The sequence below is a fragment of the Camelina sativa genome, chromosome 11 (genome assembly GCF_030686135.1).
Source record: "Camelina sativa cultivar CO46 ecotype springtype chromosome 11, ASM3068613v1".
Classification (NCBI taxonomy): Eukaryota; Viridiplantae; Streptophyta; class Magnoliopsida; order Brassicales; family Brassicaceae; genus Camelina; species Camelina sativa.
In genome coordinates this window covers 12,935,535-12,962,177 of record NC_141890.1, presented here as the reverse complement: position 1 = coordinate 12,962,177, position 26,643 = coordinate 12,935,535, and the positions used below count along the sequence as shown (strand labels likewise).

Genomic DNA, 26,643 nt, shown 5'->3' with positions numbered 1-26,643 from the left:
GCCCAGTGGCCAGTGATCTTATTTTCTTCGTTGTCGCCTAACCTCAACAATGTGCGATGGGAAAATTATATTCACATAATCTAAAAGAAAGTGTACATAAGTTAAAATAAAAACAAAAACCCAATCGCTGGAAACACATAAGTAATGTAAAACATTTCATGTCCGGTGTGACCAAAAGATGTTTTCCGGTCGACATCAATCCAATCAAATTACGATACAAGGAAAAAAAAAATAATCTTTCATCTCACGAATTTTTGTCGTTGTAAAAAAAGAAATTTGTTGTTGTTGTTTCTTTCTTGGAGTTTACAGAAAACATAACAAACAAGAAAATGTCATCACGGAATCTTCGGAGTTGTACTTTTTTTTATTATCATATCTCATCATCACCTACAACTACAACAGTGTCAACTATTAAATTCTCTTTTACAGTGGCCCCGAAACTCGACAACCCACAAAGAGAGATTACACACAGGTCAGATTCCGACTTGTCAAAATCTCGTGTCCGAGATCTATTTACAGCCGCAAATTCCACCTGTGGTCCTCAAACTATAGTCGTCTCCCACATCTCCACCGTCCGATATTTTTTTATATAATATTAAATGATAAAAATGTTTTTTTATGGCAAAAAAATAAAAATAAAGAACATCTAAAAAACCAAACTCCGAATCAGAGTTCCCCGCTTCGGACAGTAGTCATCAGACACGGACAAGGACGCCACGCATGACGTCATCATATCTGCGGGTCCTGCTTAGTTGACACGTCAGCGGATACGATGAGAGCCGTTGATTAGAAATGATGAGGAGGAAGAAGGGACGGCTGGGATGCCTTGACGCGATAACTCAGCCAAAACGCTCTCCGGGGACGGCGGTTTCAGCCCGAGCGGTAGCGGCATCCACGGCTTGCTTATCGCTTCTTTTACCACTTGATCTAACATTTCCTCGTCCTGACCCGACCCAAATTACATCACAACCCGACCCGCATAATTTTAATTTAATTAAAACTTTTCATTTTTTTGTGACATAAATAAAATAGATAATTTGTGACACTTACCGGCTGAGTCGCCGGCATCATTTTGAAGCCGGTTTCAACTCCGTTGGTGTATTGAAATCCACCGGCGGTAATATTCTGTGATGTAAAGGAAAAAAAAAACTCTTTAGACAGATATAAAAATAAGATTTCTGTAACCATGATTAAATGCCAAATATATAAACTTAAGGTTTATAGATTGTTAAAATATTTACCGGAGTATAATATGATCCGGTAATCGGCGGTCCAACCGGACAACCCCATGCATTACCATTAACCTGAAACAAGATTTACATAAAATGTCAATCGACGAATTAGCTATGGGAGTTTAACATAATGTCACTAAATCTTATCTAACTAGCTACTATTATTACTTTTACAATGTCACGTCAAAATACAATGACAAAATATGTGTCATAGAGAATGCATTAGCTAAAATGTATAGGTATGAATTCATTTTGTCGTTAAATTAGCAGCTTTAGAGAAAGATGTTACCGTTGGATAAGGTGGTTTCCAATGCCACGGAGGTGGTTGACCAGCGCAATGCAGCGGCGGAGGCCACAAAGGTGGAATCGCTCGTGGAGGATGATGAATACTGGGAAGACCCCAAACGGGATAAGCCATCACAGGACGTTGTTGCTGCTGAAACCCGTTATTATTACGTTGAATTGGTCTCTGGTTCTCTCTAGAATGTGCCCATCTTTGGTTATGATCATCCTTTGGAAGGCTATTCTTCCTATGCATCCGATATTTCTGCTCAAAAACTCAAATGATTCCGTAAAAGTTTCACAAGAGCTCAAGAATCTCTGCAAAAACATTCGAATCTTCGGATATTAAATTACCTGAAGGTGACTAGCTACGTTGTGTCTTGTTAAGGTGTTTACTTTCATCAACTCAAGAATCCGTGAAGGTATGGCTTGCTCAATCCCTAGTTGCTCAACCGCTTGCACGAACTTCTTGTGCAGCTCTGGTGTCCAATCCACCTAGAGAAAAGAACGCAATAACAATGATCATCGAGAGCCTGAATCACTTATATAGCACTAAGGAGCGTCAAGAGAAACCCCACATTACCTTCTTTCGAGTAGTTTTGCTACCAGACAAGTTCTTGGTCCCGGATGATTTGTTAACAGGTTTAGTGTCATCTTCTTTCTTATGACAATTGACCGAATCTGTCCTCTCACTTTCGAGATCTCCGGTTTCGCCTTGTTCTTCTTTTTCGCTGTCTCCTCTCTCTTCTTTGACAACCACTTTGTCATCATCTAATACGCGGTTTGTAGTGTCGACTGATTTAGATTCACCGATGTCTTGATCTTCCATGTTATCTTTCTCGGTCGAGGAATTTACATTTTCCATCGAGCAGTTTATGTTTTCTTGGCAATCCCCTAACCGTGAAACTTGTTTCAATTGAGGGGTTGATGGCGCTGGATCCTTCTCATCGATTGTCATGTTGGTATCAAGATGAAGCATCGAGACAACGGATTCTTTCACGGGTTTACTTCCACCATCGTTGAATGCCTAACAACATAAAGAATGTACCATTCTTAGATGATGGCTATATTACCCAAGGAAGTAAAGATGGGCCAAAAAACTAACTAAACCTTATGAACAACATGCTGCCAAATGTTCTTTAGTTTCTCCGGTGAGAGCGGTTTTTGAAGGAACTCAACTGCACCAAGCTGGAAAACACTTGTCAATTGTCATCACAGAACAATCATTTTATATATATAAACTTAATAAGCATGCAAAGACAAGTGGCGTTTCACTTACCGCTATGCATTTCATCGTAGTAGTGATGCAATGATCAGTTGAAATCACTGATAGAAACAAAATCCACATTGTAAAGATTCATAAATACTTAAAAAGGGTACTTGATAAAAAAAAAAAAAAAAAAAAAGGTTCACATACTTATAGTAGGAAGAACGTCTTTGGCAGCCTCAAGAAACTTGAAGCCTTCTTTCTCAGCGTTCGTATTCACCTCGACGATAGCAATGTGGAAGCTCTCCGGGTTCTTGAAAACCGCAGAGAGAGCTTCGGTTTCATCTGTGAATATAGTAACTGCAAGAAAATTCCAAAAAAATTCAAGAATTGGATTGATAGTCTTAATTAACATCGACGTCCCTTAAACAGTCTTCGGGGTAGTTCAAAACATAACTGCAAGCACAATGTCTTACTAGTTTTGTATCATCAATACAATCCCCAATTCATACGCTATGAACAATCTATAGATGTATATGTCTGTGTGTATTTATGTTAAATATAACAGAAGGCGATAAAAATTTTAAAAAAATTGTCACGGGACATGTAAAAAATAAGAGAGGTAAAGCAACTTTAAAGATTCAGAATTGTCTCACTCACATAATTGGCATTTATTTTTAATACATAAAACCATTATTATTAAATTAAATGTAATTTATAGAATCGAGGAAATAAAAAAAAGGTTAAATAGGAGAGAGAAATTAATTACCGATATAGTCTGTTGACTCGAGCTTTGATCGAGTCTCAGCCGCGGAGAAGCCATCTCCGTCGTCGTCGCCGTTGAGGAGAACAAGAACCTTAAGTCCCTTAGGAAAATTTTCCCATTTAGATAAATCGTTAGCGGTAATGACCATAGCTGGTTTTGCATCGTTTTCGCGGCCAACACCGCCGCTTTTCGCTGCCGTCACTGTCGCCGCCGGTTTGACTCCCACGGTTGTGAAAAACACTGTCTGAAGAAGAACTCTGATTAATTAAAATAAAAAAAAGAATAGAATAATAAATAAAAAAGATAGAAAAGTAAAATATTCAAAAAGGTGTATTGTATTATTGATGAGATAAGAATAATTCAAGAGGAACTCGATTTTTGTTTATTTTATAAAAGAGAGTGGACCAACCATCACCATGAAATGAAAATCTAACAAAGCTTTGAATCATTTGAGAGAGAGAGTGAAATGATATAAGTATTAATTAATTTATTATTACTCCTAGACTCCTAGTGTTGTGTAACTCGTGCATGCAGTGATTAATTAACTTAAAACACCCTTTTTAACCAAAAGGCTAATGACAAACTAAACTAATGAAGGAGAAAGGCAAAAATCCCTTGGATTTAGGGAATTTGAGAGACATAGTAATATAATACCCAGAGAGAAAGAATAGTGATCAAATCAAAAGTTGCACTTTCGATAAAACCCAAAAGAAGGACAAGATCTTAAAAAATCCAGAGTTACCCAGAGAAGAGATCATGCTCACATCACATGCAATGAACCAACAATATAATTTGATCAAAAGAAAGCTTTTGGAAATTTCAAACCAAAAAAAAAAAAAAAAACTTTCACAATCCATAAGTCAAATCAAATGGGTAATTTCATTTTTCTTTTTCTTATGAAGTTCTCAACATACCTGAGAGTGTTTGTTTCTTGCAGATCTGCTTAAACCCTTCCTTCCTCAAGCTCTCTCTCTTTCTCTCTCCACCTCTCTGTGTCCCTGAGTCACATTCAAAAGTTAAAACCTTTGGGTGGATATGGTGACTTCAAGAGAGAGAAAAAACAGAAGAAGAAGATTTATAATAAGTTGGTGACTAGTGTTGTTATTGTCATTGGGTTATTACACAAGATAAAAGGGGGAATAGAATGCCTCACTAAGATAAAGGATAATACTGAGGTAAGAGGAAAAAAAAAGAGATAAGGATTGGGATTGATTAGTTTTTTTCCTTGACATTTTATTTAACATTATGGTATAAGATTAATTTCCTTCTCACAAAAAAGAAAAAAAAAAAAAAAAGAAGAAGAAGAAGAAGAAAATATCCACATTAGCTACTTTTATTATAAATAGACAGATATATTTACAAAAGGTAAATAAAATCAGATTTTTTTCCCATTTAGTTATATACATGTTTTACCCAATTAAAACGATACGAGAAATTAAAAGACTCAAATCGTGAGAAAGAGAAAACTTAAACCAAAGAAATAAACCGAACTAAGATGAAAAGAAAGAAATATATCATAACCTTTTTGATATTAAACCTATGAATATATTTTGCTAAGTTAGAGTTCTTGATTTTTATTTGGTGGTACTCTTTTTTTTTTTTTTTTGTTAACAAATTATTTGGTGGTACTCTATGTCTGTAAATGAAAGGTAGGGAAATCTTTTTGCAGAGGTTCCATCTTTCAAACTCCTTGCCCAACTTTTTATGATGACATGTCTGTGTAATTTCAAAGCAACAATTGAATCTAACCAAACTTCTTATTTTCATTAATTGAAAGATGATCTTATTTTTATTTTTCAAAATTCCTACTTACTATATATATCTTTATCCATAGTCTCCTACTTACACTAAACTATAAATTCAAATTGTGCAAAAGCTGGATAATTAGTGTTTCTATTGATTGTTTATGTATAATTAAATAATTACAGATCAAACAAATAACATTGATTGTTGTAACTTATAGTGAGGCATATACAACAACTAACTGAAACTTGCAGAGCCTTTTTTGTAACGGCAACTAAAACTTTAGTTTGACCATATGGTCCATATCCAATTGTATTTCAAAGAAGTAATTGCAAATAATGGTAGTCAAATGCGATTTTTTTTTTTTTTTTTTGGACAAACTGTCAAATGCGATTTTTTAAACTCATTTTTAATAGTTAAATGCTTTACGAAAAGTTCACCAATGCGATACATTGCGATTAGTACTTTTGTAAAAGAAAAAAAACACAGTACTGCATAATGGAAAACATTCGTTGGTACATGGTCAATTTTTTTATTCTTTTTTTCTTTGAACATGATTAGTCGAGTTTCATCGTGACCATAACTGTTTTTTTTTTTCTTTTCTTTTCTTTTTAGTCAAAATAAATAGCTTAATTACATACAAAAATACATATTAAAAAAAATCACAAGTTATATATGCATACACACTGGCGATAAATAACATATTGGGAAACGAAAAAAAAACTTCATTTATACCATGTTAGAAATACTCATAATTTTATAAATTAACAGTTTGTATGAACCAAACCTTAAAATTTGTGTACAAATATGAAATTGGGACTTCTACATCAACAAATCATGTTTAGGGTTTATAGAAATTACAAGTGTCCGATATTGATTATAAATGAGTTATGCAAGCTATATATATACAATTGACGACGAGAAATATCTAGTAAGCATTTAGTAAGTCGTTGATATTCAATTTGCAATTGAATGACCTAAATTTAATCATTGATGATGAAGAAAGTGTTTAATTTGAAATTGTTCACGACTGGTTAGTGTTGGAATATCAAGTTAGGCGACGATTTTTGTTGGTGATAACTACAGTACAAACAAGGGTGCCAAAATAATTTTGCTGAACGAAAGGCCAATAATTTGTAATCTTTGGTTTTGGGGGATGATAATTATGACGCCTACGCTAAAAAGTAAAACCAATTGTTAGTTTTCTATTGATTAATTAGGCTTTGCTGATTTATAAGTCTAAAGAGACAACTAAATGTAACGTACGTTATATCAAAGCTTATTTCACATCAGTTGAACTAACAGCCAAAACACAAATAATACTCTGCTAAATACTGTAAATACTTTTGTTCTTTTTCTCAACGATTAGTAGATATTCTAGGGAAATTGACTATATATCATTACTAGTTTGTTGGCCGTGGGAGTTATATTTGGGTTTATTTAGGGTTCTTTTGTTTATTTTTATATGTAAATTTGGTTGTTTTTTTGTTATATATATATATATATATATATATATATATATATATATTGTGGTTCTTTAGCTTTTTTTGTTATTTATTATGTTAATCATTTTATAAGTAGGTTGTGACAACTCGTCTCGCGGACCCCACTAGCCTTCCGTTAGCCGTCCCAACGGATCCCAAACTGGTCCTGCAGGACATCGATCATAACCTCTCATTATGGACATCCAAATCCACCAGTAGGTTATTGGTGCGTCATGCGTTCTTCGAACCCTAGTCCCCACCCTTTAACAACCTTCCCACAAGACAAGCTGTCACCAATTGACCTGCAGATCAATTGAAACGACTCGACCCGTTTTTTTTTAGTGGAGTTTGGGAGCGAGATTCGACTCTCGGCTTCGTGCGGATCGCGGTTGCAGAGGTAGTGTCGGTCGACATCAGTGAAGCGGCATCGATCGACATTGTGGGGTAGTATCGGTCGACACTTGGCTGGTGTCGGTCGGCACCTCCCTTCCAGCGAGATGATGTTTGCTTCCCTGGTTTGTATGTTTTGTTTGTTGATTGTTTGGAACATTGGTATCACAGTTGCTTGTGTGTATAGCCCAGTAGATGTGAGGATTGCCTCACTGAGTGTTTATCAAATATGCATGCATCTCAATATGTGTTTGTTGTGCAGGTAAAGGCAAAGTGTGATCGTGGAATCAAACCAATGAAGAGGAGGATATTCTAGGGACTCGCTTGGTTATTGTCTGGCATTGCTAGGTTGCTAGAGTTGGGTCATTACAACATTGCTAGGTTGTTGGTTCTATGTTTCTTGATGTTTGGTTATTGGAATGGTTATGTTTTGAATAATGGTTATTTATTATTCGATATTTATTTGGTTAGTGATATTTTCTATTTCCGTTGTTGGTTGTGATTGTGGTTAGATGGCTAGTGGATATGGGACCAATAATTATAGATTATTATTATTATTATTTTTATTATTTATTATTTATAAAAAAAAAACGGGTCGAGTCGTTTCAGTTTGGTATCAAAGGAACAGCTTGTCCTGTGGGAAGGTTGTTAAAGGGTGGAGACCAGGGTTCGAGGAACGCCTGGCGCACCAATAACCTATTGGTGGATTTGGATGTCCACAGTGAAGGGTTAGGAGCGATGCCCTGCAGGGCCAGCTCAGGACCTATAGGGGCAAGCTAGTAGAGGGCTAGTGGGGTCCACAACACGGGTTGTTACAATAGAAGGTTGTTAAAGGGTGGGGACCAGGGTTCGAGGAACGCCTGTCGCACCAATAACCTACTGGTGGATTTGGATGTCCACAGTGAGGGGTTATGATCGATGCACTGCAGGGCCAGCTTGGGGTCCGTTGGGGGGCTAGCGGGAGGCTAGTGGGGTCTGCGGGACGGGTGTTCACAAAAAAAAATTGATTTTTATTGTAACAACCCGTCCCATAGACCCACTAGCCCCCTCCCCTCCCCCCGCTAGCTTGCCCCCATAAGCTCCAAGCTGGCCCTGCAGGGCATCGATCATAACCCTTCACTGTGGACATCCAAATCCATCAGTAGGTTATTGGTGCGCCAGACGTTCCTCGAACCCTGGTCCCCACCCTTTAACAACCTTCCCACATGACAAGCTGTCACCAATTGACCCACATGACAAGTGGACACGTTCCTCGAACCCTGGTCCCCCTACAGGGCCAGCTTGGGGCCTATGGGAGCAAGCTAGCGGGGGCTAGTGGGATCCACGGGAAGGGTTATTACATTTTTGTTGCATTAACTATATAATCTGAGTGAATAGTTTGGTTTTTAATCAATTTGAGGTTTAGTCTGGTTTAGTTTGTATAATATAGGTTGATGTGTGGGTGTAGACGTAAGTGGTGCATTTTTTTTTTTTTTTGCGTTGCTTTAATTGTTTATTGCATTATTCGATACGTTGTTGCAGTTTAGTTTAAGTTTACTTTGGTAAGACATTCAGGATTGTTTGTGAAGGGTTTATTGGTTCTATGATTTTAATGGATTTGTAAATCCAAACAAAAATCATGTGTTATTCAATCATTGATTTTAAAATACTAATCAAAATTATGTGTTATTGGTTATATGATTTACAAATACTTGTTAAAATCCCATGTTATTCATTTAATGATTTGTTTTTGAATTTCAAAATCCACATTATGTCTTAAATGGATTTACATGGATTTGAAAGTATAAAATAAAAGGATTCAATTGCAAGGATAAAACATGTTATTTTATAATCTATATGTTTTGATTTCCATTATTTACAATTTTATATTGATTTAGAAATCACATCTCCAATAACAGTGTTTAATTTTAGTTTTGTTAAGTATACGCCATTTCACTGCTTATTATATTTTTTAGTGTAACAACCATTCAAAACATGGACACTACAGTACACAATATTTTAGAAACCATGATATTTTAATGTTTTGTAGGAGTAATATTTGGTTTAGTTATATGCAGTGAGTGAGAGAAATTTGTTGTTTTTAACAAATTTAAATTAGTTAGGATTGGATTGTTTTGGTTGTAAATTTGTTTGATAACGACTAGGCCCTTTTTAAAAAAGCCTTAAATTTTTTTGGGTCTATTGGGTCAAAAATAAATTAAAACAAATCGATAAGGGATAAAATGTGAAGGAAGTAGCATGTGGCTTGAAACTGGTTGTCTTCTTCATCTTAGATCTCACCGGAAACTGATAACAGAGTACCAATGTTTACGAGTACAAAACATTATCACGCTTGCAACTCTGATTTGGAACCTCCTACTACATTTTCCATTCCAATCCGTTGTTAGAGTTGGTGCTCTACTGGTTATTTCGGACGACGTATGTAATAAAAGGTAACATGTGGTGAAAGTAATGAAGGGGAAAATGGAGGAGACAAATTCTACGTTGAATTAAAAGAAAGAAAAACGATGAGGGACAAACCTTTCAAGACGGAGGTGGACTAACATCCTCTACAAGGTTTGTGTCATTCCATTTTGATATGCTTTTTTGGAACATATTTGGCCCATGACATCTAATGTGAGAGCATAATCAGATTCAGCGTAAGCAGAAAACCATAAGATTTTAATTACAAATTTAGTAAGAATCACTACTATTTAATTGTATTTCAAACACAAATGCAGATGACTTCTGACAATAAACAAATATAAGTTTGCATTTCAAACAACTGTATTAAAATGGCGAACGTTATACATCCAAACAAATCATATATACTTAATTATAAGGGAAATTAACATCAATATTTCAAAACAAAAGACGACTTATCAGAGATTAATTATGAAAGTAGAAGTTAGCAGAGATACCTAGGATCTCTGTATTGGTGTTTGCAAGAGAGACTAACTGCTCATGAGTCCGAAACCGTAAATGTTCTTTCGAAATAACACATAAAGACTCTTCAGACGAAATTCAATGAGCTTAAAACGGGAGTTGCTTCAAAGTAATTCAGAGTTAATCAAGGGGAGAATGGAGATGGAGGATACCTTCTCGTCAATGATAAGGAAGTCTACGCCCATGAGTTGGCCTCCTATTTTGAGGTTGCCTGCCGGCAGGCAAGAAACAGAGCATTCTTCCGACGATGTGTTGGTCAAGACGGCCAGCTTTCAGGTGAGCGAATGAAACGAAAGTGGAATTCATATTTGACAGAATAGAATTGTAAGCCAAAGTAATAGGTAAGCAGCCTGCAATTGCAAGTGATTGCATTATATAAGAGTGTGACTTACGACAATTAAAGAAAGTAGTGGGTTGGGCATTAGATGAGAGAGCATTGAACAACACAAATTTCCGTTAGAACCTTAGTCTTTACAATGGGGATGGAAGACATGGCATGCTCTGTAAGAGTGTGGAGGAGTGGAGTAATTATAATTGAATTGAATGCATTTGACAGAGAAAAACGCTATGTACATAAAACGAAGAAGGAGGAGAGGATGTGAAGAGGTGGAGATGCATGGCGTTGTGGAGAAGAAGAAAAGGTGTTATTTCTAATTAGGGCTAATAACAATTATGGATCTATATGTTGATAATATATTGGGTCTTTTGGTATGTTGGGCCAAAAGTTGAGCAATGATTATTGGGTGGCTAAACGAACCAGAACTACTTCATTGATTGTCTTAATAACCGAAGCTACAGCTCTCTCCGTGTTTAGCCACAATCCTATCGAAGCTTATCGCCTTCACGAAGCTCTGTAACCAAGTGAACATCTTTATCATCCTCATAAGTCTCTTTAATTTGAAAGTAACAATATTAGGATGTTCATGCATATGCCTCATGATCTCAACTTCTCTCTTGAAATCTTCTATTTCAATAGACGTTTTTAGCTGTTCTTTAAGGTCAATTTGCATGCGAAAACCTCAGCAATTTTGATCTCGATACATAGAAATGTGATCCCTAACTGTTCAATAAACTGGAGTTCTTTACAATGTTGGGCCAAAAATTGAAGAATGATTATTGAGTTTGTTTTGGATTTATTTTGAAAATATTTAACAAAATTAAGAATAAGAGGTGCTGGAGTGGCCGCATAAGAAGTGAGAAACCGGGAACTTTATATCTATGGATATCTAGTAGTATGAAGCTTCATCCAAAGATATCTCATCATCATTTATTTATATCTAGAAGTTTGTATAACTGATGTACCTTCCCAAAAAAATCCAATATAGACAAACCTAGCTATGTACTCCTTCAACATATAGCAAAAGTGATTACCAATTATTTTGAGAAACTGTTTACCTCTAAAAGAGGAAGTCGAGCCGAAACCGTAAAAGAGACAATCACATATCGTGTTACACCTGAAATAAACCAGACCCTCACATCAATACCTTCACCGGAGGAAATCAAGAGAGCATGTTTCTCCATACATGCTGAGAAAGCACCGGGACCAGATGGCTTCTCAGCAAGCTTCTTCCAAACCCACTGGGAATCAATCGGACCAAATCAGTGCTTGTTGCTATGCTCAAATCAGTGCTTGTTGCTATGCCAACACACACAATGTCCTGCTTCAAGATACCAGGCTCGCTATGTAGACGAATTCAATGCGCACTTACAAGATTTTGGTGGGACTCCACCCCTGATAAGAAGCGAATGTGCTGGATCTCCTGAGAAAAAATGACAAAATCGAAGCGAGAGGGAGGGTTAAGATTCAAGGACATCTCATCCTTTAATGATGCTTTGCTGGCAAAAGTAAGTTGGAGAATTCTTACCAGACCAACATGCCTCTTGGCCAGAGTCCTCCTTGATTGTACCGCCCCTGCGTCTACATCCCATGGGTGGAGGGGAATTTTCATTGGACGTGATCTCTTCAAAACCAACATGGGAAAAGCCATAGGCTCCGGAGGAACTACCCCGATTTGGACAGAACCATGGCTATCTTTGACTGAATCCATAATACCAATGGGACCAGCATCGGCCAGTAGTTGCAAACTGGTAGTCGCAGACCTCTTACATCCAAGCACCAACAAGTGGAATGAGGCAAAGATACGACTCACACTCCCGCAGTACGAGGATCAAATCCTGTCAATCAAACCTAGTAAGCTTGGAGCAACAGACCGATTTATATGGCTTCCCACGCCATCTGGCGAGTACTCTTCCAAATCTGGATACCAAGCAACCATACAATTAGCAAATGAATCAGAACCCCAATCAGATCTGACCACTGACTTTAACTGGGAAAGAGACATATGGAAGATCAAATGCTTACCGAAAATAAAGTTCTTCCTCTGGAAAGCATTGAGAAATGCCCTACCTACGGGTAAAAATCTAAGGATCAGAGGGTTAAACCTCACAGCAAAGTGCCCCTTCTGCAGTCAAGAGGAAACGAGCGTTCACCTATTCTTCCACTGCCAATTTGCTCAACAGGTATGGTGCAAAGCTCCGCTAGTGCCTCCAGTTGAACCCACCCAGATATCCAGTCTCAGAATGGGAATCGAGCTACTTGGAAAACTGAAATGCCTACCTCCAATAGGGATCTAAGATGGATCTCTTGGCGCCTGGATCCTATGGATAATTTGGAAGACACGCAACAAGTTAATTTTTGAACAGAAATCGATCTCAAGCATGGATGCGGTTTCCCAAGCCATTGCGTATGCCAGAGAATGGTGGATCGCGCATGAACTACAAATCAAACACCCACCCAACCAAGACAGTCAAGTCACGAGAGTGCTAAATGCTGGACTTACCCATTGCTTCACTGATGATGCCTGGAATGAGGAATCGAAAACGGCGGGACTTGGATAGAGAAACCATAAACTAATTGATAAATGACATTTGTCAAAAAAGCATAAAGTAATATGATTATTTTAGTTTTTAAACCTACAAAATCAATCTTTAAGGAATAAAAATAATTTTTATAATATCAATTTATTAGGGACACGAGAGTATAACATTAACATAAAACTATTTAAAACTATCTTTAGAAAGTTATAATTAAAAATAATATCCAGCATTGTATTGATCGAGCTTGTACATAAAGGACCAATCGAGGTAAGTTGTGACAGATTATTTAATTGAACCAAAAATAGAAAGAAAACAAAAACATTTATATGAACCTATGAAAGAAACGTAAGAAGTAATGAATGGCACACAGTCATTGCAAAGCCCACAGTTTTGCCTCAACTTTTAAATGGTGGTTTTTGTAAATTAAATCTCAAATACGAACAAAAATCTAATTATCTAGAAATATATTTCCTCTATTTCAAAATATAACATGTTTTGAGTAAAAACACGCAGATTAAAAAATAGCTACTTTAAAAAAATAAATCAATTATAAACAAGACTGCATAAAATAAATAATAAAAAATATAAAACTAAATCTAAAAATTGCATAAAAAATTGTAAACATCCTATATTATGAAACAAAATACTTCTCCAAACATCCTATATTATGAAACAGAGGGAGTATTATTTTGTCTTGCTTTATATTTGATAGAAGTCGTCGATACAAAACTTTAACTTGTTTCAGTTCAAATCCTTTTTTTTATATAGTTTTAAATCAAAATAAATTTGAATATAAAGATATTAGTTTGGTACCATAATGGTTTCGATTTAATTAGCTTTTAAGTTATATTTATATTTAATATGATTAATTTTGGTTCAAAATTTGGCTATTAATCAAGCATGTTTCTAACCTAAACAAGAAATATTCAGTTTTTACTATGTTAATTTCGAATTTTGTTTAGATGTAGTTTGGTTCAGATATTAGTTCAACCCGGTAAGTTCATACATTTTAAACACAATTTGTAGAAAACAAAAAAAGGATGAGGAATATATATGCATAATTTATGTACTATTTATGTTTTCATGTTCCACATGAAATAGACAAGTAACATTTGTCAATATTTCTGTTTGTATATATGTATGTAATTGAATGAAGTTCTGACTTTTTAGGTGTCCCAATACTATTCTCTTTTAGTTTTAGCCACACAATTTTCAACTCGCCTTTTTATTACCTTTTTTTTTTCACTTATGAAAAGATACGTTTTCTAATATCTAAGTGGGGGAAGAAACAAATTTGAAATCTCTTGCATTTTGACTATGATTAAAAGAGATTGAAATAATTGATCCTAATTTCAAAGGTTACTATGATTAAGATTTTTAAAGTAGTTAGTAGTACGTACTTGTTGAACATTCATTATTAGTCCGACACAAGATAATCTTAAGATCGTGGTCGTGAAAACGCTTTTTGAACATTTCACATGTCTTGTATACTAAAAGCACTCTTTTAGATGATTACGTATCTTATTAATGTTACTCTATATATTTATGCTTCGGCTAATAAATATTAAATTATTAATCATGACTCCTCTCTTCTGTTGTGTACCATATTGTTTTTTTTTTTAACTGTCAAAGGTAATTATTAGGTAGGACTATTTTCTCTATTAATTGTACTCTATAGTTTTAAGATATATTATAGGTTTAGAAGAATAAGCCACATGTTTTTATTGTCACGGAACAATAAGCCAAACAAATAAGTGTGTATGGATGGATGTACACGTATGACGTATCTTTTTATAAGAAAGTTATGATTCAAACGGGAGAGTATGGAACTAATAATTGAATGAAACAAAAAAAAAGTTTCCTTTACAGACTCATCACTAAGACGAAAGTGGTAGTTGTATTTTTACTATTTATTGGTCCTTTTATTCCATCCATGGCCATTATATTTTCCTATCCTTCTAAAAGTTATTCCTAGTAATAATTTGCCTCTTTTTGTTTGTAGCTAAAGATCTCAATTTCACAGCCCATAGTTTTTATTCTAATGGAGCCTAGTGTGGAGTGTGGACTAATTCGTTTTGTTTAAGCTTCATGTGTTAACTTAAAAAGTTAGATTGTGTTTTTAGAGATACATATTCGTCTAAAACACCTATGATTATATATATATATATATCAATGTTTGTAAAATGCTATTTTGTTTTAGTTAATAATGTAAGAAATACAACATACAGTATATTATATTAATGTATGATGCAAGTCACGAGACAAAAGGTGCCCCATGACAACTATAGCTTTGTTCCAAAACAGTAATATCCATTTACGTACATCAACCGACCGACATTTGAATCAGTTTCCCTACACTAATGTCATTGAACTATAATTGATATTTTTCTACAAAACTTCTAGTCTTATCTAATTTAAAATTATATAAAAGTTTCCTTTTATATCATAGTTTCGTTTCTTCAATACAAAAGACTATTATTATAAAAAAAATGTCAAGGTCACATCATAAACAAGCGTCCAAGGTGTCCAAAACGCTTCAAACTATCTTGCGAAACACATGGAACTATTAAACATTTTTTTTTTCCTCCAAAAATAAAATTAAAAACTAGGGAACAAAAATAAAAAACACAAATGCACATATTCGTCTTGATCATCATCTATATTGTATTACAGCTTTTTGACACCTTTCTTTCATGGAAAAAATTCTGATTCCTTCCTTTTTGATAAGAATTTTTTCCAGGTGTTGTAAAATAGATCTACACTTCAAGCTTAGTAAAACCTTCACCTGACATCATACAACAACAACAACATCAAAAACAACTCAATCATAAGATAGAATTTGGGTTTAACTGACTTGAACAAAACTTGGTGGTTAATCTGGTAACTATGTAAAAGTACAGGGACTGTAAAATCCAATACCTGAGGAGTTTTTGTTTTATTCCTCTTCACTATTATCAGAAGAAGAAGAGGACGACGGAGAAGTGTTTCCATCGTCGCCGGCGACCCAATACTGCTTAACAGCGACGAGAATCTTCTCCGGCACAAGAGGACCATCTTCGTGATCCATCAATTTAGTATCCCATCTCATTCCATCGGCGATCTTCCTCACATCGTTCAAAACATCAACCTCATCCCGGAATATCACAATCCCTTCCGGCCGTAAAATCCGATCAGTTTCTAGAAGAATATCTTCAAGTTTGCAGCTACGAAATTGAAACTGACCCGTTACTCAACGAACCCATGTAGAGAACATCACCATTCAATCACTAACTCTCTTAAAGTTTCTAGCTTTAGGGTTTAGATCAATGCTTTGGTTGCTAATTCTCATAAAGTTTCTAGCTTTAGGGTTAACTTAAAGAGTCACTAATTCTCATAAAGTTTGTGGCTTTAGGGTTTAAGGTAGGGTTTATAATGTTACCTGTGCTGATACAAGCTGAAGACACCACTAGCATGAATGAAATCGTATGTTCTTGGATAAGTTGAAAAGCCTTCACACCTGTAGAGATTACAAAAAGTTGAATGTAGAGAACTATTGAAGGGAGAGATGAAGAGTTGTGTGTATAGATGTTCTTACCAGTCATGGTAGATACCAATGAGACCTCTCTCATAGACAACGCTTAATGTGTTCTTGTTAATGGTTGGAATCACATTCATAACCCAAGATTTAGGCGATTCAAGAGCAGCAGCGAATCCACCAAGACCAGCATTCATGTCCATCACATTACGGTATCTAGTGGAACCTATCAGTCTGTTGATTCTCTTGTACGCAGTCACTCGCTTCTTCCATAGATTGATGTCTTCTTGGTATGATTCCGCGTCGACGCCGTTAATCAAACCTTTAGAGATACTTGGAGGCACAGCGAATAGTCTCTCCGGGAACTTCATTAGCTTTCCTCCAGCAACTTCTTCTTCGCTTGATACTTTAGGGAATGGTGTTACACAAGTTTCTATCTCCTTGTACCAAACATCATCAGTGTCTTTTCTCTTGCAGGTGTTAACTGGTGTTGATCTATCGCATGATCTATCGTTTATTTTCTTTCTGAAAATTGCAATGTCTCCCTTCTCGTACTTCTTCTCCCAGCATAAGGACTCTGCGATATCCTCTATTTTCTTTTGCTCAGCGTTGAGTTCTGCTTTAGTTCGGTTCCACGTCTTGTGCCATGTTTTCCAGTTGATCGGAGGACCTGATAAGACCCAGTAACCTCCAGGTCTCAAGACCCTATCAACTTCCATTAAGTACGTTCCCTCTGTACAACCAATGAAGAAGCAAAACACAAATATGAGTATATATCGAGCAAGAAATATGAATTTGCCCCTAGTGCCTAGTTTGATAGTTGATATTTACCGTTTGCTGTCCATGGTATCAAGCATCGAGAGCATTGAGCCATATCAAAGGCTCTTGCAGGGTAAGGAAGAAGAATTGATCCAAGAACAGCGATGATCGCTGGAACACCTCTCTCAAGCGCAAATTGAACTTGTGCTTCGTGGTTATCCCTTGGGGCAAACGACATAGCCAAAACATTCCTCTTAAGCATATAAGCACCCCAGCTTGCAACCTAGAGATGGAACATTAGAATCAATAAGGTTCTACTATATGAATCAAAACATAACTCCAGAGAAAACAATGAAACCAACTTACCCCACATCCAGTGTCTAATGCGGTTCTAACAGAGCCATCTTTGATTGGGATAACAGAAGCTAACTCTTCTATATACGCATCCGCACCTTGAGGAAACATAGTTCCTCCACCGGGGAATTTAAACACATTTCCTTGAAACTGAACCCAGTTCTGGCCAGCTTTTTCAACAGTCAAGCTCTTGAAAGGAGCATTAGCATAGTGAACGTAATCTCTACTTTTAGGCCAAGGGAAGGGAGTCATATACCCTTTAGGAGCTGGAATAAGACAACGCAGTTTCTCATTATCAGGAGGACAATGTCTCTCTCTGTAAATCATGTTCTCTCTCGGAAACTTCATGGCTCGGTCCTGCTCCTGACACGGCGTGTAATCCTTGAGCTTCACATCACACGGCTTGAAAGAAACAGGTTTCGGATCAGCCTTTTGGGGGATCTTCACAGTGTTGTGATGAGGTTCAAAGTCAAGTTCAGTGACGATATCAGTGCACTGAGCTTGCTTTGTGATCTCCATAGCTATGCTGTCTCCTTTACCAAACCCACTCTTTTGCCATGCTCCAAGAAGGTAGAAGAAACAACATAAACCAACCACAACGAGTAGAGATAGTGTACTTCTCGATCTGTTATTCCCTGGTGGGTTATGCTTAGAACCCATGATTCTTTCAAGTCTCCTGAAGCATTTTGAACAAGATCACAAACTTAGATTCTTGGTATAACACACTACTTTGAACTAAAAATATCAAGATCTGTTAAAAAGAGTACATAAACTAATTCAGTTTAATCGAAACCAATACTTTAACTATTGAAATCTAGGATTTATCGATTCAAAGACTAATCATAACATAAAGTAATCTAAAGACTATAACTTTAGCAATGAAATCCAAAACCCAGAAACGGATCTAGTCGAAAAAGATGAGTATCAGAGCTATCAGTAGAGAGAAAGAGAGAGAGAGATTCTAACCTGGTCGATGTAGATCTTGTAGTAGCAGAGAGACTCTAAAGTCTTGTTCTTTTGTCTCAGATCTCTCTTGTTCAAGCTCTCTTTTAGTGATGAGCTTGCAGTTGCACAAAGTATAAAGCTTTTGAGTGCGAGACAGAGAGAGAACTCACTTAAAATAAAGGTCTTCGTCTTCACTAATTAGTACTAGGACACTAATTGAGATTTGATTTAACTTGATGATGAAGGCGCGTTTGTTTTAATTCAATTTGAAAAATATTTCTTAGAAAATTTGTTGGAATTAAATGTGTGTAGTTTCGCAGCAAGATCTTATAACAATATTACTATTACAATAGTCATAGATTTAGATCTAATCTGGAGACTGCACAAGTGCACATGCATCCATATGTTTTTTTCTTCAAACCCTTTTGTGTGCGCTTGTATATAAAGTATAAACTATACTTTATTTAGTTTTTAAAAGCTTTTAGGTAGTTTGATTTACCATACATTACAATATCTAGTGTGGAAATAAAATTTGAGATTCTGGTTCACCATTATTGGAACAAATACAAATACTTGAAGATGGGTGACAAAACCTTTTGTTTCTATTATTAAAAATGGAGCAAACCCATATGTTAAAAAGAGTGCATTATAATAATTTAAAGACTAATTTGTTGAATGTAGTTATCTAATGTTATTAGCCGAAGAAACTTGTCGTCCCAAGTGGTCCTTATCATACAGTTGACATACTTCGTTATTTAGATCTCCTACCGACACTCTTATTTCCAAGTAACCGGATCCGATCCACCGTCAATAACCAAGTTAATCAGTTCACACTGCTCAACATTACTTCCTCAATTAGAAAAAGTGTTGGCATCAATTAAAAAGAGGATGTGACTTTTCAAATCTTAAAAAAGTTTTCTATAATTCATTAACATCTTTGATTAGTTATAAATGATGTTTTCTAAATAGGGAGATTTACTTAGATGTATACATTTTAGATAATATTACCGGAATTTACAAAAAAAGATTTTATTACTAGAATATTTTGGATATTTTCAAAATATCCAGTGTGCCTTTGTTTTATGTTACCGGAAAAAACGTAATTACAAAAATATCATTGCCACGTCAGACGCCACGTCAGAAATCAATCACATGTATTAAATAACTCAGCCGTAACGCGTTACAGAAGTAACGATGGCTGAGTTATACGTATGTTGCGGCTGATTTATGGAAAAAACATTTGAGTAAGAGCGGACGGCTGACTTAGAGCATAACTCAGCCAAGCGTTACAACTGACTTATTAAAATCTGGCTGAATTATGCTCTAACTCAGCCGTTCTTAAGGCTGAGTTTTCACCCGACGGTTGAATTGTCAAAATTTTGGCTGAGTTATCACTACGACACAGCTGAATTAACATTTTTCGGGTGGCTGAGTTATGAAAAACGGCTGACTTATGAGATGTAGTTACAGCTGAGTTATGGTTAAAAACTATAACTCAGCCGTGATAGGCTGACTTATCGTACAACTCGGCCATTTCACGGCTGACTTAGTAGCAAAAGATTAATTACTAGAATAATATTCAGTTACGGCTGACTTATTAAACGATACGGCTGACTTATTAAACAATACGGCTGAGTTACATATTTTCAGTTGATGAAGCGGCTGAATTTGGCTGCCATTTTTTTGCTTTTTAATTACTGTAATGTTATTCATGTTGTGACTGAGTTATAATTTGTTTAATGGCTGAGTTTTATTTTGGTTGAGTTATAATTTGTTTGATGGCTGACTTGCCACGTCAGACGCATCATCCATGTCAGCATTACATGTCATCTTCTTTCTTCTCCGGAAATACGAAACGTCGTTCTTTCGACTCTTGTTCTTACATGGTTTTTACCTTCTTTTTCACCTTGTTCTTCTACTTCTTCTTCACTTTCTTCTTCACCTTCTTCTTCACCTTGTTCTTCTACTTCTTTTTCACCTTGTTCTTCATTTTCTTTCATGGATTCAGTTCCGGTACTAGTTGTTTCCGGTAATTGGGTAAAGAAACAGAGATATGTATTTAACACCGACGATAGAGGGTGTATAGTTGTGCAGATAGATGGAGGCACAACACACGACAAGCTTGTGGAGCTTGTTCTTGAAGACTACAGATTGGACGCGTTTAGCCATGAGCTAAACGCATGCTCTCTCGATGTAAACAAGTTGGGCACAATGCGAAAACTTGTCCGATGCAGTATTATTGTAATACATTTGTTTTATTTTGTGCAATAACTCAGGCGTCAAGCATTATAACTCAGCCGTCATATTAATCGACGAGACCTTTCGTTTTCCGCTTTCAGATTATTCCTTGTGATAACTCAGCCACAAAGCATTATAACTCAGCTGTCATATGAATCGACAAGACCTTTCGTTTTCCCGTAAATACTATAACTCAGCCGTCAAGTAATATAAATCAATTGTTTGCTTTCAGATTATTTCTTGTGATAACTCAGCCACAAAACATTATAACTCAGCCGTCATATGAATCGACGAGACCTTTCGTCTTTCCGTAAATACTATAACTCAGCTGTTAAGTTTTTTTTTTATGGTTGTGACGTGGAAAATCGAAAATGACGTGTATTTTAATTTGCTGATGTATATATTTTTTTTTTATTTTTTTAATCAAAATCGAGAAACTAAACCCAAGGAGTAAATTGTAATTATACCCAGGACACTAAACATTTGAACAATTTTTAGAAGATTGTTAGATAAGAAAAATAAACTAACTTTTGGATAATATTTGAGTAATTCTTTCCTAAAAATATCCTTAAAAAAATCCTTATAGAACATGAATATGAATAACATGCAATGTTATGAAGAGCTTATGAGTTGGTTTGGAGGACCGATAAGATTGGTGGGTTTTTTATAAGAGTATTTTGCCTCTGGTTATATATACACGAGGCACCATAAATTTGTTAAGGCAATACTAATATATTAATACTAAATGAAATGTTGGAGCTTCTGAACAATCAACACTCAGGAGCAAAGACAGTGGTCAACAAGTCATGTTTTAAAGATATAAATAGAGATCACTCACATACAAAACTGTAACTGAAACAATGCAAAGACTGGAGAGGGTTGTTCGGTTTTAAGCGGTGTAAGCGTTCTTTGCGTTCCTGTCGAGCTTCTTCGCATCCTCCTGAAAAAGAAAAAAAAAAAAGAAACGAAAACAAACAATGAGAGATCTGATGAAACGACTTTTGAACTAGCTCTAGGAGAAGATCACTTCTTCTTACATGGATGATGAAACCTATGCTGTTGTTGTAGTCAAGGAACTCCTTCCATTGTTTTCCAATGCTCACCTGCAACATTGAACAAGTACGGAATTTTCATGTCTTTCTTTATTCACATAGAGACTGTTTGATGAGAAAAATCGTCTTCTCTATTTACCTGAGCAGCTTCGTTTGGAGCGTTTTTGGTCCAAATAGATATCCTTTCTTGCTTTGCTCTAATGTTAACAACCGCTCCACAGATTTCATCTCCATGATCGAACTGTTCTCCAATCAATGCAAGCAACTAGACCAAGCACGTAAATAACCCAGTTAGACTCGATTGGAGAGTGAAGTGGGAGTTACAAGTCAAAAATAAAATAAGAATAGAAACCATACAGTGTAGAGCCAGCTCTTATCAGATTTATCCTTAGGATATGTCATAGTCCATTTGCCTCCGTTTGCACAAATAGGATCCTCCCACTTAGGTTCGATATTGTGTTTGAAACAGTAGAAGTCAGCTCCAGTTGTTAACTTGCTCGGATGCCGAATGTTATTGTACAAACTGCAACGCAAAACAAAAATTGCCTTTTAAAATAAGAAGCACAAAGAACGATACACAAACGACTAATCCCATGGTGAACAGCTTCACAACCAAACTGAACACAAGAACAATACAAGGTTCAGCTGAAGCAAACAAAAGTGAACAAAAAGTGAAAATTTCAAAAATCTAACTAATGCTTTAGATTAACCATTAAGATCATAGTTACCTAATTTAAACCCTAACATAAGTTTTAGCTAAAAATAAAAACACCAAACAAAGCAATTTCATCAGTAACATAATAAGAACAGTGGCTTCAATTTCATCTTCTAATCCACACCAATAAAGATCATAAATTTAATCAAGAAATCGAATTCTAAACAAAACCCAGATGCAGAATCCTTTAAAAGAAACAGAGATTGAATCGGGGAAAATTAAAACAAAAAGCCCTAACCTCCAAAATTCTTCAACAGTAGAGAACGTGAAGACAGATCGCAAAGAGCTACCCCAAGTGGTCTGTTTCGATTTCACCGATGGATTATCGAACCAGAACGTCCACGAGTGTTCCAAAGGATGCGATTGAGGAACGGCGGATTCGTTCGATTCGTCAACGTCTCCGTGTCCTTCTCCGCCTACGATCTCTCCTTCTTCGGCATCGTCACCTTCCTCATGGTATCGATCAATCGGATTCTCTATAGAATTAGGGTTTGCTTCTTCGTGAACAACAGGCTTGAGAGTGTCTTCTACCGCCATTGTTTCTACCAAAATCCGAACAGCCTCTCTCTCTCTTTGTCTCTGTCTCTTTCTCTTCTCCAAAATAAATGTACTTTCCTCTCGTAGGGTTAACTATAACACGACACCGTTCTTATATGACCATACTGTTCTGTCTTTTTGTTGTTGTTGGGCCAAAAATAGATATTTTGTATTAATTTACTATAATGGGCTTTTTATATTTGGTTGAGGCTCTCCGGCCATAATAAAATTGTTTTCATTTCTCTCATCAAGGTTTTTTTAAGTTCATCATGTTTGTTTTGATCAGACATACTATCATCATCGATTTGATCCTGTTTGTTTTATTAGTTGAGTTGAACTTTTAATTGCTAGTTTGAAATGTAAATCAATATAAAAAAAAATGGTGATTGGAACTTATAGTCTATGAAATCTATTAGATAACAAAAAGTGTTACATGTCTAAATCTGTCTTTCTTTTTCACATTTACAAAAGCTAATAATAGGATTATTAAGAAGATGTATTAAGAAGATGTATTACTTACCACACACTACATATACAATATATATAGCTTTAGTGTCAAGCTTTATTACTTACTACGACTTGTTCCGTAATACTAGTTTGTATTAATATCTTTGGTATCTCACCATCCGAATTCATTGTTGTTGACAGAGACTGGAACTTCAAGACGATTAACTTTGTCTTAATTATACCTATGTAAAGGTTGTAATCTACTCTAAACCCATTATAGTATTTATTTTAAGTTTTTAACCCATACAGGTTTGTACGCACCTACCTTTGGTTAATTAATATATATATATATATATATAAGGGTTTGTTAGATTTTTAGTATATTTTTGAAACTTAATTATGAAAGTAGTACATACATTATTCATAATTAGAAATAAGAGATGTGTGTGAGAGAGGGTGTAAGAGATAGAAATTAATGTGGTACAAAGGGTAATGGTGAATATTAGTTAAACATCCTCCTTGACTTTTTTGAACAAGAAAGAAGAGAGAGAAAAGGAGGAGGAGAGAAAAGTAGTTTTTTTTTTTATTTTTTTTTTACGCTCAGATTTTTTTTTTCATCTTCTTTTTGGTATTCTCTTTCCATCTAAAAACTAAAATATTAGTTAATAAAATTTTCTAAAAACCAAATTCCAGATATATAAAAAATCTATGTTTTTTTTATTATTATTTGATATGCAGATTGTTTGATGAATTTTAAATATAATTTCATATATTATATTATCCATACACATTATTAAGAGTACAGATGTCTACACATTATCAAATGTACAGAGGTATATATTTTATATATTATATTATCCGTACACATTATTAAAGAGTACAGATGTCCGTACACATTATCAAGTGTACAAATATAATATGTTTAATTCGTACACTATTTTAAGTATACAGACATCTGCACACTTAAAAAGGTGTAGAGACATCTGTACACTTCAAAATAGTGTACAAATAATATAATATATTTAAAAAATATTAAACAAAATTCATATCAAATTGTAAAGAAAAAAAAATATTTTTTCTGTTGCTAAGAAGTTTTCTAAAAAATAATTATATTAACAATTATTTGAAAAATAGAAAAAAAGAGAAAAGAGGAATAATGGCACGAAGATAATTATGTATGTTAGGCGATGGTAAAAAAGAGAATTGAACTGTTGCAAATAGTGGTCAATATACTACTTTGCCAATTATGAATAGTAAACGTATTAGTTTTCAAATTAAGTTTAAAAAATGTATGTTTTTTCCTATTATCTCTATATATAACTATATAAGTATGTTTGACATACAAAAAAGCAACCGAATTCTAAATCAAAATAATATACATTTGTGTTTAGTTAGTTCCGTGCATGCATGTTATATTTAAATTGAAAGTCTGTGGATATACCACAGGAACAAAATAAATTAGATTGGTTTCTCTCGGTCAAACGAAAGAATGGAGGAAATAAAAATATTTCACATATAATGTTTTTTTGCAGTCGAATGTATTCTTTAACTTCATGGTCGATAGTGACGTATAACTGATCAGTGAATCTGGTTCTATTCCATTAACTGTCAGAATTTTTGTTTATTGTACGTGCATCACTAGCTAGTTAAAGTATAGTACTAAACAGATAACTAAATTGTATATATAGGATATACTCAAAAAGCTATCTTGACACCATATTTCGATCGAGGGACTATATATATTGACTTCATCTTCGTCTTCGTCTTTGTTTAAGTTTATGTGCTATTTTTTTTATTTATAAAGATATAAGATTATTTGATTCACTGCAAAGACATAATTGCATGGCTAGCTTGTTTGTATGCCGTAGAACCAAGAATCTCGAACGGCATAATACCTTTCAAGTATATATTTGATAACGTAATTCGGAAGAATACTTTTAAATTTGCTTTAAATGTCAACCACTCTTTATGTCTCTATACCAGAAAGAAAGATTTTTTTTTTGTCAACTACTCTATATATCGTTGATCTTAATCGCATAACTTCTCACTTCTTAGTGCATCTGAATTGTGAAAATCTTTTATTTTTTCACTAGGAATATTTGTATAATTTGAATCTTATAAAAAAAAACAAAAACATATATAACTTAATTAAGCAGATGTTATACAAGGATTCTAATTTTTCATTATCTAAAAAGTGATTAAAATATAAATTGTTCATCCATCGCTGAAACAGAATTGTGAAAGTCACATTGGAAATATGGTAATGTCACTTGACATGTATAATATTAGAGAAGTTCATAACCAGTTGAACGTTATCCAATCCGCTCGACAGACCACCGCCGAATATTATTTAAAAATTATATATATTCTTTAACAATAGTTAAAAAATAGTAGCCTTTCGTAAGTAAATTTTGCGACCTTTTTGTTTAGCTAGCGAAGAGGTTAATGATTGATAAAACTTTGTCGCTAGTTGACGTTGTCTTATGTAGTGAAAGAAGTGACTAGTTTTCAAAAGTCGAGAAGTGACTAGTTTTGACAACAAAGGTGAAAAATTATTGATAAATAATGAGTTATGTGACTTGTAACAGTAATGCCTAATGCGTCATAGTTTTCTTCTATTATTTCTATAAAAATTAGAATCAAATTCTCCTTTTTAATTTATTTTCCCTTAAAAAAAAATATTAATGTTAATTTTTGAAAAGGCAAACATCCAAAGCATAACAACAGATAAGCAAACTTGTCTCCTTTCAGATTAATAAACCGATAAACTCTAAAACCGTAAAAACCGAACCATAATCAAACCTAGTTTTTGATTTGAATCTTTTTCGGGTTTTTGCTTTGAAGAAACAAAAACCATGAGTACAAGTTATATCTCGGAACAATAACAACTGAAATTTTAGCTTCAGTCTATCAATGTGCGGTAATCAATCCTTATGGGTTATGGCTTAGCTTCCCCATGCTTCCAGAAATACCTAAGTAATGGTTTTTTTTTTTCTTTTTTTGGTAGAAGTAGTTGTTTTCTTATTTATAAAAGAATATAAATTATGAAATAAAGTAGAAATCATATATTTATTTCATATACATATATATTTCTTGCATAACTGTAGTAGTTGTTTTCGCATGATATATATTTCTTGCATAACCTTATACAATTTCCACACAATAAGAAAACTTTA

At 34.8% G+C, this 26,643-nt stretch overlaps 3 protein-coding genes and 1 long non-coding RNA gene across 10 annotated transcripts; all 4 read right to left on the bottom strand.

Moving 5' to 3' along the window:
• Positions 1-330: 330 nt before the first annotated feature.
• LOC109124396 (two-component response regulator-like APRR2) lies at positions 331-5,121 on the bottom strand. 7 transcript variants are annotated; one of them, XR_015571992.1, is made up of 11 exons: positions 4,402-4,984; positions 3,491-3,731; positions 2,932-3,081; positions 2,794-2,840; positions 2,625-2,702; positions 2,098-2,541; positions 1,869-2,009; positions 1,522-1,790; positions 1,242-1,304; positions 1,051-1,125; positions 331-943 (listed from the first exon to the last, which is right to left on the bottom strand). XR_015571992.1 is itself a non-coding variant. In XM_087474375.1 (11 exons), the coding sequence occupies exons 2-11, from the start codon at positions 3,633-3,635 to the stop codon at positions 761-763; spliced, it is 1,584 nt and encodes a 527-aa protein (XP_087330501.1). In that variant the 5' UTR covers positions 3,636-3,731; positions 4,402-5,121; the 3' UTR covers positions 331-760. The 7 variants fall into 7 exon arrangements, 5 of the variants coding, with proteins under 5 accessions (XP_087330501.1, XP_087330504.1, XP_087330502.1 ...); XR_015571993.1 differs by having other exon boundaries at positions 2,625-2,692; positions 4,402-4,609; XM_087474375.1 differs by having other exon boundaries at positions 1,522-1,779; positions 4,402-5,121.
• A 6,010-nt stretch (positions 5,122-11,131) lies between these two features.
• LOC147933908 (uncharacterized) lies at positions 11,132-12,897 on the bottom strand. Its single transcript, XR_015570413.1, has 3 exons — positions 12,392-12,897; positions 11,895-12,286; positions 11,132-11,789 (listed from the first exon to the last, which is right to left on the bottom strand). It is a non-coding gene; the product is annotated as an uncharacterized LOC147933908 (long non-coding RNA).
• Positions 12,898-15,360: 2,463 nt separating this feature from the next.
• LOC104723277 (putative methyltransferase PMT14) lies at positions 15,361-20,072 on the bottom strand. The gene is made up of 7 exons (XM_010441609.3): positions 18,500-20,072; positions 17,546-18,209; positions 17,252-17,462; positions 16,481-17,153; positions 16,325-16,402; positions 15,826-16,109; positions 15,361-15,691 (listed from the first exon to the last, which is right to left on the bottom strand). Exons 2-6 carry the CDS (start codon positions 18,191-18,193, stop codon positions 15,842-15,844), a joined length of 1,878 nt encoding a protein of 625 aa, XP_010439911.2. The 5' UTR covers positions 18,194-18,209; positions 18,500-20,072; the 3' UTR covers positions 15,361-15,691; positions 15,826-15,841.
• A 1,356-nt stretch (positions 20,073-21,428) lies between these two features.
• On the bottom strand, positions 21,429-23,125 carry LOC104723276 (eukaryotic translation initiation factor 4E-1). The gene is made up of 5 exons (XM_010441608.2): positions 22,722-23,125; positions 22,126-22,291; positions 21,908-22,033; positions 21,754-21,819; positions 21,429-21,656 (listed from the first exon to the last, which is right to left on the bottom strand). Exons 1-5 carry the CDS (start codon positions 23,018-23,020, stop codon positions 21,606-21,608), a joined length of 708 nt encoding a protein of 235 aa, XP_010439910.1. The 5' UTR covers positions 23,021-23,125; the 3' UTR covers positions 21,429-21,605.
• Positions 23,126-26,643: the final 3,518 nt, after the last annotated feature.